This window comes from Lactuca serriola, chromosome 5 (genome assembly GCF_051521515.1).
Source record: "Lactuca serriola cultivar US96UC23 chromosome 5, Lser_US96UC23_V15, whole genome shotgun sequence".
Lineage (NCBI taxonomy): Eukaryota > Viridiplantae > Streptophyta > Magnoliopsida > Asterales > Asteraceae > Lactuca > Lactuca serriola.
The window spans coordinates 267,855,663-267,867,795 of NC_136412.1; the positions used below are offsets into that span (position 1 = coordinate 267,855,663).

General features: G+C 33.4%; 1 protein-coding gene and 1 long non-coding RNA gene across 2 annotated transcripts; both read left to right on the plus strand.

Annotated features, from left to right (window-relative positions):
• The first annotated feature begins 2,783 nt into the window (after positions 1-2,783).
• Positions 2,784-4,069, plus strand: LOC145051617 (uncharacterized). Its single transcript, XR_013683732.1, has 2 exons — positions 2,784-3,248; positions 3,374-4,069. It is a non-coding gene; the product is annotated as an uncharacterized LOC145051617 (long non-coding RNA).
• A 5,660-nt stretch (positions 4,070-9,729) lies between these two features.
• On the plus strand, positions 9,730-11,886 carry AHG11 (Pentatricopeptide repeat (PPR-like) superfamily protein). The gene has a single exon (XM_079002393.1). It carries the CDS (start codon positions 9,933-9,935, stop codon positions 11,775-11,777), a length of 1,845 nt encoding a protein of 614 aa, XP_078858519.1. The 5' UTR covers positions 9,730-9,932; the 3' UTR covers positions 11,778-11,886.
• The last annotated feature ends 247 nt before the right edge of the window (positions 11,887-12,133 follow it).

Consider the following 12,133-nt stretch of genomic DNA (forward strand, 5'->3'; position numbering starts at 1 on the left):
AGTCCGGCATTGCGAGGAGAGTTATCCTCACTCTATCAACAGGGTCTAAGGCACTAAGGTCGGCCCTTTTTCGGATTGTGTACTTGTGCTTCTTTGATGTGCTTATTGATCTGTTAGATCGACATCCTGGTAATTAGGACGGTATTATGTTGGTGACCGTTTTAGGTCGGTATCCTAGTTAGGATGATGCTATGTCAGTGACCTGGTTTAGGTTGGTATCCTGGTAGATAGGATGATGTTATGTTAGTGACCAGTTAGGTCGATATCCTGGTTAGGATGTTGCTATGCTATATAATCTGCTAGATCGGTTTGTTTGTCTATGGACTTTTATGTGATTATCTGTTATATGTGCACATGGTTGTTTGTTTGGGGGTTGGGTTGAGGCGGGTCCTGATTCGTGCTATAGGCCAACATACCCAGGGCGGACCAGATAGATTGTAGGCCCAGGAGGGCACCTAGTCAGGCCGAAGGCCCGGCGAGCAGTCCGGATAGGCTGAAGGCCCCGAGAGGGCGGTCCAGTCGTGCCGAGGCTCGGAGAGTGGGCCAAATAGACTGAAGGCCCGGTGCGGACGGACCAGTCACACTGTAGACTCGAGATGCATGGTTGTTCTGTTTTGTTGATATGATATGATTATGGTTATGAGGTTGGTATTTTGGGGGTAACTCACTAAGCTTTTGGGCTTACAATTTCAGTTTATTGTTTCAGGTTCAGCGGATGACCGCATGAAGGCGAAGGCGTGACCGTACACTTCCTCGATTGATGATTATGATTTCTGGGAACTCTGATGTATAAACTCTTTTGAAAACTAATTGTAATAATTGAATGGTTTTAAATTGTTCAAAAAGTATTAAATTGGCTCAAATTTTATGGGTGTTACAGTCTTATTGTCCAAATCTTGTACCCATTTGATAAAAAAAAATGAAACACAACAGAAGGTTGATCGACGTTGCCTATTTCATATGCTTGCTAGTTGTTGCTGCCTTTCCGATTTTCTGACAATCATTGTTCCGATGATCATTTTTCTAGTCGGCGACTTTGAGATTCATATTGCACAACAAAGAACATAATTTATCTTGATCTTATTCTTATTATTTATTGTTAATGTTAGGTTATTTAATATTTTCATTATTTGGCTTTGTGAAAACTTGAATTTTGAAATTAGAAATTATGTTTGTTTAATTAAGGGCTTAGGGTTAATAGTTAAGTAATTATTTGTTGTTATTAAACTTGAAATCAAGTTTATATCTTTTTATGCGAAATTTTTTTGCGCTACCATTTTACTTTGATCCGGGCGCCACCACTACTTGTAATTGAAATTTGCTTCATGTATACTATTAGTCGCTAATTATTTTATTTTATTTTATTTATTTATTTTGTATATGTTACAACTGAACTTGTTTACCTCGTAAAAAACAACTATGACAGATTATTACAGGTCTAGACAACCAAACATACTTTTTGTGACTAAAACATGATTTTTCTTACCTAACAAGAATTTTCTGGCAATTTGGGTTCACACAGTGGCGGAGCCAGGATCAACGTAAAAGGGTATCCCGAACCAATGGGTTCGGTTTCTTGGTTTTTCAGTTTACCAAACTCAGTTTCGGGTTTAAACCAAAACCCATTCAAAGGTTTAACTTGTTGAGAATTGAAAATCTTGTGTTGTTTTTATAACAGATGTATAGGGCCTATGTTTCATTTTATGGCCAATGTGGGATAATTTTAGAATTATAAGAAATAAGAAAGAAGTTGAATGGATACAGGATAGAAACTGATAAACAAAATAATTAACATATGTCAAGCCCAAGATTCGAACTTCCAACTTCCGGAAAAACACCATGTCATCATAACCAACTTAACCAACTAGAGCTTTTGTTATTTTTTCGCAAAACACATTTATATGAAGGAATGCAAAATAAACAAAAATTTTCGGAAAAATTTATACTACTAAATTTTTTTTGAGGGGCATCCCGGAATACCCCGAGATCCAATGTAGATCCGCCAGTGGGTTCACACACACATGAACGCACACATCGACCCAAAGATGAATAAAATTGACATGTGTGTGTTTTTAAGGGGGTGTTTGGATAGGAAAAAAATAGGCTGCTTATTGTTTATTGCTTAATCCCACTGCAATAAGCAAATTTAAGTGTTTGGATAGAAGTCTTTAAAAATCAGCTTATTGCGGTAAGAATAAGCTAAATAAGTTGATTTTAATAAGCAAGAGGGGAATGCTTATTACTTATTGCTTATTGATCATTTTACTCATATAAGCTGTTTTATTTGCCAAACACTTCAAACGCTTATTGCTTATTGCTTATTGCTTATTCCTACTGCAATAAGCTAATCCAAACATATTTTAAAAAAATGTTTATTCCCACCAAAATAAACAAATAAGCAATAAGCTAATAAACTAAAAACTATTTATCCAAACAACCCCTAAAGTTCTAGATTTTAATTTCTTCTAAAAATCAACCAAAAGATTGGTTTCATGTGTTCTTGGCCAGATTTATGCTATGTGTGTTTATCATGGAAAGCTTCGAGTTCTTGACAAAGGTTTGTTCATCGATTTTTGAAAGACAAAAATTTTAGGTTCTTGAAAAGGGTTTGTTCATCAGGGTAGATAAAAAAACAAATAAAAACATATTTAAACAATAATAAGACGTTCATGGGTTTTGGAATTTGTAACACTGTAGTTGATCTTTGTTCACTTCGATTTTAATATCAAAACCAACAAAAATATGAAGTTGAAGTTCTTGAATCATTTGAACATGAACACACACAAAACCCAAATGAAACACATGTCATGTATCTCATTACTAGAAACTGTAGTTTCAACAACAGAATAATCCATAGCTAATCTGGCGACAAATTAAAGAGGGAATAACGACATAAATTACATTTATCGAAAACTAATTAAGAGTAAGTGAGGGAATAGCAACTGATGTGCGACAAATTAAAGAGGGATTAATCTCTTCCTAATCGATTCTCGAAAATAAAGCCCTAATATCGGTCGCTGGTTTTCGTTTCCCTCCTTAGCTTCTCATTCCTCCTTATTCCACACAAAAGTACCTCGTTCCCTCTCAAATCGACATACTCTTCTCTCTCCCAAATTGAGGTCATCATCCCAAAAACGTTGTCAGTCGTCGACTACTCCCGTCCCCGATCTAACCAACTCTACCAGTAACATCAAGAGACTAGAACAAAAGGTTAGATGCTCAACCCCTAACACCAGCGATTCACTCGGGTAAGCCCTAGTTTCCTTCGATTTCTAGGACCTGGTTGTTTTCTACAAAAGAATTTGATTTTCTTCGATTTCTTGAACATGGTAGTTTCCTTAACTAAGGTAAACTAATTATTATTGCTTTGTAGGTTATCGGTGATCGTATTCATAGGGAAATAAATGATGAGTTCAGGGCAGAAGTCGGAACTTGAAGAAATTGAGGTCCAAAAATAAGAAATTGTCAAGACGTATAACGACATCCTAAAACTCACCCAAGGAAGTATCCTACACAACTAATTAGACTTTTGACACTTAATTTTCGTGATTTGGTTTCGATACTTTGAAATCGATTTAGACATGGACATTTGATTTTTGTGATGTTTCGATGAATCTTTATTTTGATAGTTGAATATTAATATTTAGTTTAGTAGTTGAATTTTAATTTAGTTTAGTATAAAAGTGGAATTTTATTTTGTAATTTTTGATAGGCAAAACTATTTATATAAAAGGCATCAGCGACAGATTAACAACAAACTCGATGGATTCCCTGAGCTAATCAGCAACCGATTACTGACGGTCATTAGCAATGAAATCTAGAGGTTCCATGAGTAATTTGTGTTGTCGCAAATTCGTCGTTATATCCCTTGCTAACAATTAGCGACAAATTTTGATGACCATTTTCGTCGCTAATTTGTCGTTGATAACAGTAACGAAATTGTCTGGCGATGATACCTTTGTTTCTAGTAGTGTATGGGTGTGTGTATTTGAAACTTGATTATGGACGTGTCTGGGTGTTTGTTTGTTTGTTTTCATCGATAATAGAAGTTTGAGTTTTATGCGGAAAAGTTCAATTATTTTGGGAAATTTTTTGATAAAGTTGTAAAAGTTTTTTTTTAACAGACTAGTCTCATTATTTTGAGAAAAGCATATAGTCTGTCATTTCTTGTTCAAATATATAAAAAAAAATCATTAATTTGGACAAAATGTTAAATAATCGGGACTTTTCTGTTAAAAAATATTTTTAGGACTTTATTAAAAATTTTCCCAAAATAATGAGACTTTTCTGCATAAAACTCATAGAAGCTTCACTATGTTTACCATAAATCTTATGTGTGTGTTTTTGTTTTTGTTCAGGATCTTCTCGTGTGTGTGTTTGTTCAAACGTCATCGTCTTCGTTATAAATGAGAGAGAGAGAGCGAGAGAACCGTAAAGTGGATTTATGGGTGTGTTCATCTTGACTGAAAATTCATAGTCTTTGTCGAAGAATTTTTGGTATTCATTTGAAAAATCATTTTCAATTGATTAAACAATAATCGGTCATAATGATATATTTTGAACAATATAAACAAATTTAAAGGTAAGAGAGTACAAAAAGAAATCTTACATGACTAAATGTGTATATATAACCAAGTCTGTTACTTTTATACATCATTATCTCAATATTAAATAAACAAAATATTGAGTCGAATGTTCTCCTTCAAAAAAACCATTAATTTGTATATTTCTCTCTTGGTCATTTAACAAACAAAATATTTACATCAATACATTTCCTTTTAGATCTTAAATAATCTAAGTATTTACATATACAATGAAACACATCGTTGGTTTGGAGAAGCCTATTTATATAGATTTCGTCCAATCTCTTGCCCAAGCTTTAAACTTTGAACCATGTCTTCTTCAATGCAAATTTACTTGTTTCATTGTCAACTTGCGGATCCTTAATTTACGACCCTTTGTTCTCTTGCCGTCTGTCATATTTTCAGCCTTGGCTAAATAATCATCTTTGAGTTCAAAAGCCCCGTTGACTTTGTTGATGAAGAGCGAGCACACCAGAAGGAGGCTCAGGCAAATGGCAATTATCCCAACTCGAGTTATCATTATTTAATTGGAAGAATCTGGAATTTAATTTGAATTCATGAGACTAATTTACCTAAAACTCGAATCTATGTTATTGGATATTGATCATGTCCAAGATTATAGGATAGTCTCACAATAAATTGTGGTTGATGATGTTTTGTTTACATAAGTCGTCCTACACCAACCAAATTAACCAAATTAAGAACTCAAACCAAATCAAGATTTTGGATTTAATTGAACTGAATCAATAGATTCAAGTTAAAGATGAGAGGTAAGAGGTTTAGTTCTATAAATAATTTTTTTAACAACAGTATATTATAAAATGAATATCTAGAAACTAGTTAAAAACCAGAACCGAGTTAAAACAACTTCCATTAGGATTTTGGATTCTTAATTAGCCAATCACTCCATCCAATACTAAATTTAGAATTGATGCTAGAAATACACCAATAAGAAACCACTATTTTCGAATTCAACATGGTCTTTCCTAATGTTTTAAAAACTGGTTTTTTTCGGTTGTCGTATTTTTATAGTATGTATAAAACATATAATTTTTATAGTATGTATGAACACTAAAAAGAAAAATGTTTTCCCAACGTATTATTCAACCTTCTTTTTTATGAAATTAATGTCGAATTAAATATAAGTGCTCGTTTGATATTGTTAAATATGATTCTAAATAACAAAAAGCATTCAATCCTTGATAGAAATGCTAGTATAGTTTCAAACTTCCAGTTATATTTAATCATAAATGTCTTAAACTGACCATTATTCGTTGATAACTTATATTAAATATAATATTTGGTCATATCAATATGCCTCGAAACCAAACTTATCAAAAGATAATGAAATTGAAAGAGAAAATTCTAAGAAATTGCTACAAACAAGTCATTTGTTGACTCCAATAGACCGACATGAAGAACTTTTTGAACATCTTCTATGTTCAAGTACTTGATGATTTCTATATTCAACATACATGTCAACTGATTCTAAACAAAAATGGGTTGAAGATGAGTTACTGATTGTTTTTTGGGTTTTGGAAGAGTTTGACCGGTTTTGGTCTTTTGCAATCGGATCATTGGTTGTTGATTTGGAAAATAAAAATCATCGGTTCATTGTGGCCTATTCCTTTCTGAATACTTCCATTTGTTCCATTTGTGGATGGAGATCGAAGGATTTTTTATTTGGTTCAAACGAATGGAGTCGTTTTGAATCCGAAAGTGGAGTAGATTCACTTTTGGTTTATTACATTATTACACTAGGTTATAACCACGGTTGGTATATTAATTTTTTTTTATATAAATGAAAAAAATAATAAATGTTAAAAAAAACCGAAGATATTGTCGATTGTAAGTAATTATGAATTGATTTGTTAAGCAAAATAAACATAATAATGTTATTAGGGTATGATTTTGTATTTTCAAAATTTGAATTGAATTTGATTTGTTACAAAAAAAATAATAATAATAAAAATCATAGAAAAATGTCATGTGTCAAAGAAACATTCTAATAAACTGACACGTGTCATTTTTAGGTTTCATTTATTAGAAGAGGTAGAGGTAGATATCAAGGACGGTTTTAAGGGGTTCCCAATATGGCACCGGCAACCCCTAACTTTTCTGACCGTAGTGAAATCTTTTTCGATTTTTCAGTTTTTTCTACCTATTTTTCATGTATCAGCAACACCTATTCATCCCGACAACACCTACCACGTATTCCTGCGTCCGTCCCTGGTAGATATATAGATAGATTGAAACATTTAAAAAGGGAACCAATAATATGACCATAAGGAGCTTAATAATCGCATTTGTGAAGTGGATTCAAAGATGGTTGTTATACGGGATAATGACTTAAAAGGGTAATATATTTTTCGATTTGTACACATTTGGTTACTGAGTTTTTTTTTTTTCATCCACATTTACCCCCTTCAACTTGTTAAACTGTACACATTCAGTCTTTATGACCGGTTACTCCAGGTTAGCCGGTAAAAATAACTTAATAGGATAATATATTTCTCATTTTGTACACATTTAGTCATTAATATTTTGTACACATTTAGTCCTTAATATTTTTGGACATATTTAGTCCTTAATATTTTTTTGTTTCAAAATAAGTCATTTTTGTTTTTATACTCATTCAGTACTTATGAATGATTTCTTTAGGTTTTTCTCACGACATTTTACGTGGGACATTGATGAAATGTATGGGGTTGTTGATGTTTATGTGTAACGTCTCATTTTCACAACAAAAAATTTTCATTTTTAAATAAGGCAAAACTCCCTAGTTATAAATCCATTATTAAGAAAAAACGTTTATTCCAAAATACATTTATCGAAAATCAAAGTAATATAAGAATCGTGGAATCATCAATACTATTGATGAGTGTGTACTGTCATGTCTTCGTCTTCCCACGATCAACGATAGAATCTGAAAACATAAACAACTGGGTAAACATAAAGTTTAGTGAGTTTCCCCCAAAATACGTGCTACAACAAACGTATTATCATGTATAACGGCCTCACACTCATCAGATTGGAATACCTTGGCCCAAGCAGTCATTGGATTGGAATGCCAACATGCAACAAGTCCAATTAGTCATTGGACTGGAATACCCAGGGTTTGTCGCATGTCGCCTTAACTCAACCGCTCTTCTCGAGCATCCGTCCCTATGGCTTACAGCTGGCCCGCACTACAACATATAGCAGACCCACCTCAACCTATCCCACCACCATATGATTATCTACGTAAGATGTTGTGAGAAAAACCTAAAGAAATTATTTATAAGTACTGGATGAGTACAAAAACAAAAATGACTTATTTTGCAACAAAAAAATATTAAGGACTAAATGTATACAAAAATATTAAGGACTAAATGTGTACAAAGTGAGAAATATAGTACCCTATTAAGTCCTTTTTATCGGCTAACCTGGAGTAGCCGGTCATAAGGACTAAATGTGTACAGTTTAACAAATTGAAGGGGTAAATGTGGGCGAAAAAAAAGTCAGTGACTAAATGTGTACAAATCAAAAAAATATATTACCATTTTAAGTCATTATCCCTTGTTATACTTGCTTGAAATACGGAAATTGAGGAGCGGTTTGAGAATATTTTGCATTTGGTAACGTTTGCCAGATCGTTTATTGTCATTAGATTAAACAAAATCAATATTTGTTCATACAACATTTTTTTAATTTGTAAGCATTAACAAACATCAATTTTACACAATACATGGGCATAAATGCCTGGTAACATATTACATTATTACATTATATATTATCAAGAGAAAAATTATTAATGAGTAAGTTCTTGAAAAATAATGTTGGAAGAACGTTGATTAGAGTGTATGGTAAGACCAACAGCCAGCCCAGCCCAATGGGAGGGCAACATGGGCCATGGCCCGGTACAGGTAGGTATTGCTTGTTTTTATTAAATTTTATTTGACTTTGTGAAATCCAAATTCCCATATGATTTCTCTTTTATGCATCTTTGTTGTTAAATATGCACCTCAACGATTTTTTTGTTTTTCATTTAAGAGAAAATGACTTAAAAAGGTAACGAAGTTTCAAAACTGTAAAAAAAAAAAACAATTGTTTTTTTAGTACACAAAATACCATTAAATTTATTTTTTGTACATAAAATACCAACGAAGTACCCATGTGTTCAAATGAAACCTTATGGTAACCGGTTACTTCAAGTAAACGAAAAATAATTTAAAAAGGTAACAAAGTTTCCAAAATGTTCAAAAAATACCATTATTTTTTTAATATAAAAAATACCCTTGAAGTATATCATTTGTGCACAAAATACCAACGAAATACACATTTTAGAACAAAAAATACCATTGGAATTTCCAAAATGTTTAAAAAAAATCATTGTTGTTTTTTTTAGAGCACATTTTGTTAACTTTGTTGTTTCTGGATTATATAGAACACGGTTATCAGAGATTAGTCATCGGCGTACCAGTTCACACCAGTTGTGTACTATCTTTCATTTCATCACGCGATCAGTTTGTATCTAAATCCATATTTAGGAATTCTCATGACATAACGTCACGCTCGTTTCTCCTTTGTGTCTCTATTGTGCCGCAACACTAATGAGCGACTAACCTTGTTGTATAATATGTGCATCTATATAACGTATATATGTTTTAGGTTTGAAGCATATAATGTGATTGGGAAGCAAGAATGTTTAACTAAGGTTATTACCCAATTGTTTTGTTACCACAAGAACGATCGAGTGAAGGAATGAAAGAGATTTACATAGCTTTTGTGAACTGATATGACGGTTCATGATCTTCGATGATTGTGTTTTACATAATCCGACAACAACGCAGTTAATAAAAAGTGTGATATTTTTTGAATATTTTGGAAAGTTCGTTACAATTTTAAGTCATTTTTCCATTTACCTGAAGTATCTTATTACCATAAGGTTTTATTTGAACACATGTGTATTTCTTTGATATTCTGAGTAGAAATAATAACTTTAATGATATTTTTTGTACTAAAAAAACAATAATATTTTTTGAACATTTAGAAACCAAGTAACCTTAAAATTCTATTGTGTATAGAGACAATGGTCTTTTTTTTGAATATTTTTAAAACTTTGTTAATTTTCCCTTCATTTAAATGCAAAAACAAAATTTTTGTTTCCAAAGTTCTAATTGATGATAATTTCGCATTCCCGTAGGTTGGTGTTCTTGAATCTTTGGTGGGAGAAATCAATGTGACGTGGTTTTTGTACAGGTAGATGTGTCTGCCCACGGACAATAAATAACACAGTGAAAATGTGTGTATGCATTTAATAAAATCTGAACTGTAATACTAGTTTGCGAAGATCGTTCACTGAAGTTGATGACGGATGATGATAAGAACCAATTAGGAGGTCTTTGGAGCTCAACGGAACGAACATGTATCTATCTCCTCCAATACACCACCACCACCAAAGCTCGCCTCCTCCAAATCCACGCTTTCATACTACGAAACTCTCTTTACAAGAACAAAAACATTCTTGCCAAATTCATCACCACCTGTTCCTCCTTAGCTGCTAAACGATTTACCACCTCATCTGAAGATGCAACCAATCTCATACGACATGCCCACAAACTGTTCGATCATATGCCTGATGAATACGACACCTTTGTCAGCAACACCATGATGAGAGCTCATCTCGGTATTCACCAGTATGATGAATGTTTGAGTTTGTACAGGGAGTTAAGGAGAATTGGTACTTTTAAACCTGATGGTTATACGTTCTTGACATTGGCAAAGCTGTGCACTTCAACTTTGGATGCCCGGAGAAGCCAACAAGTTCACAACCATGTTGTTAAAGAAGGTTATGTACATAACATGTTTGTAGCTACATCATTGGTTGACATGTATGCAAAACTAGGACAGATGAACTGTGCACAGAAACTGTTCGATGAAATGCCTGAAAGAAGTCAAGTTTCTTGGACAGCATTAGTCAGTGGGTATGCAAAGTGTGGAGAGATAGACAATGCAAGAATGTTTTTCAACCAGATGCCTAAGAAGGACACACCCGCATTCAATGCAATGATTGATGCCTATGTCAAGGTAGGAGACATGACACAAGCTAGTAGTTTGTTCAATGAGATGTGGGAGAAAGACGTTGTCTCATGGACTAGTATGATTGATGGGTTTTGTAATCATGGTGATATAGATACAGCTAGGACACTTTTCAACACCATGCCTCAGAAAAATCTAGTTTCTTGGAATGCAATGATTAAAGGGTATCACCAGAATAAACAACCAAACGAGGCGTTGAAATTATTTCAAGAATTACAATCAGAACCCTCACTTGAACCTGATAACATCACGATTGTGAGTGTTCTTCCTGCAATTGCAGATTTAGGAGCTTTGGATTTGGGTAAGGGTGTTCATGAGTTTGTGATGAGAAAGAAGATGAATAGAGGAGGAAGTAACATTTGCACTGCTTTAATCGATATGTATGCGAAATGTGGGGAGTTTACAAAAGCACGAGAAGTGTTTGAGTCATGGAATGTTAAAGAAACTGCAACATGGAATGCTTTGATACATGGGCTTGCTGTTAATGGGTTTGGTAAAGAAGCACTGGATGTGTTTCTTGAAATGTGTAAAAATGGAGTGAAGCCGAATGAGATAACCATGATTTGTGTTTTATCAGCTTGCAACCATAGTGGCATGGTGGAAGAGGGAATGAAATGGTTCAAAAGAATGGAAGAATTTGGAGTTGCTCAAACAATCGAGCATTTTGGTTGTATGATTGATCTTTTGGGGAGAGCAGGGTGTTTAGATGAAGCTGAGAAGTTAATGGAAGATATGCCATTTGAAGTTAACGAGATTATTTTGAGTTCGTTTTTGTCTGCTTGTGGTTATGTGAAGGATGCTGAAAGGGGTGAGAGGATTTTGAGGAAAACACATGGGAAGGAGTATTGGAATGATGGGAATTATATTACATTGAGGAATTTGTATGCTAATGAGAAGAGATGGGTTGATGTTGAAGAAGTGAAGGAGATGATGAGAAGTAAAAAGACAAGGAAAGAGGTTGGGTGTAGTAGTGTGATTGAGGGTGGTGAAGTTTGGGGTTTTGCATCAGGAGGAGGAGATAGGTTGCATCCTGAATGGGTGAGTATAAATTCAATGTTGGAGATGTTATTTGTTCATATGAAAAAAGAATATTTTACTAACATGGATATGTAATTGCTAAGGTTTACTTCTCAAAAAAGGTTATTTAATCGGAGGTTGATAATTTTTAATGCAAAAAGGTCGATTCATTTTTTTAATGCAAAAAGGTTGGTAATTTTAAACATTTTTATAAAATGTAATATATGTAATCGTAACTTCAAAGTGTGTGATCATATATTTTTCAATACTCAATTCCGCACTTTTTAAAAAATGTGAAATATTAACGTGTCCTAAAAAGTCGTATAAAAATTCTGATCTTAAATTCTTAATTCATTGACTGTAATCGAATATTTAAATACTAAAACGCCAAATCCAAATTTAGAGTTTGTTAGTTACACAACTTCCAGTTATAGTCAGTTATTGCTATTTCT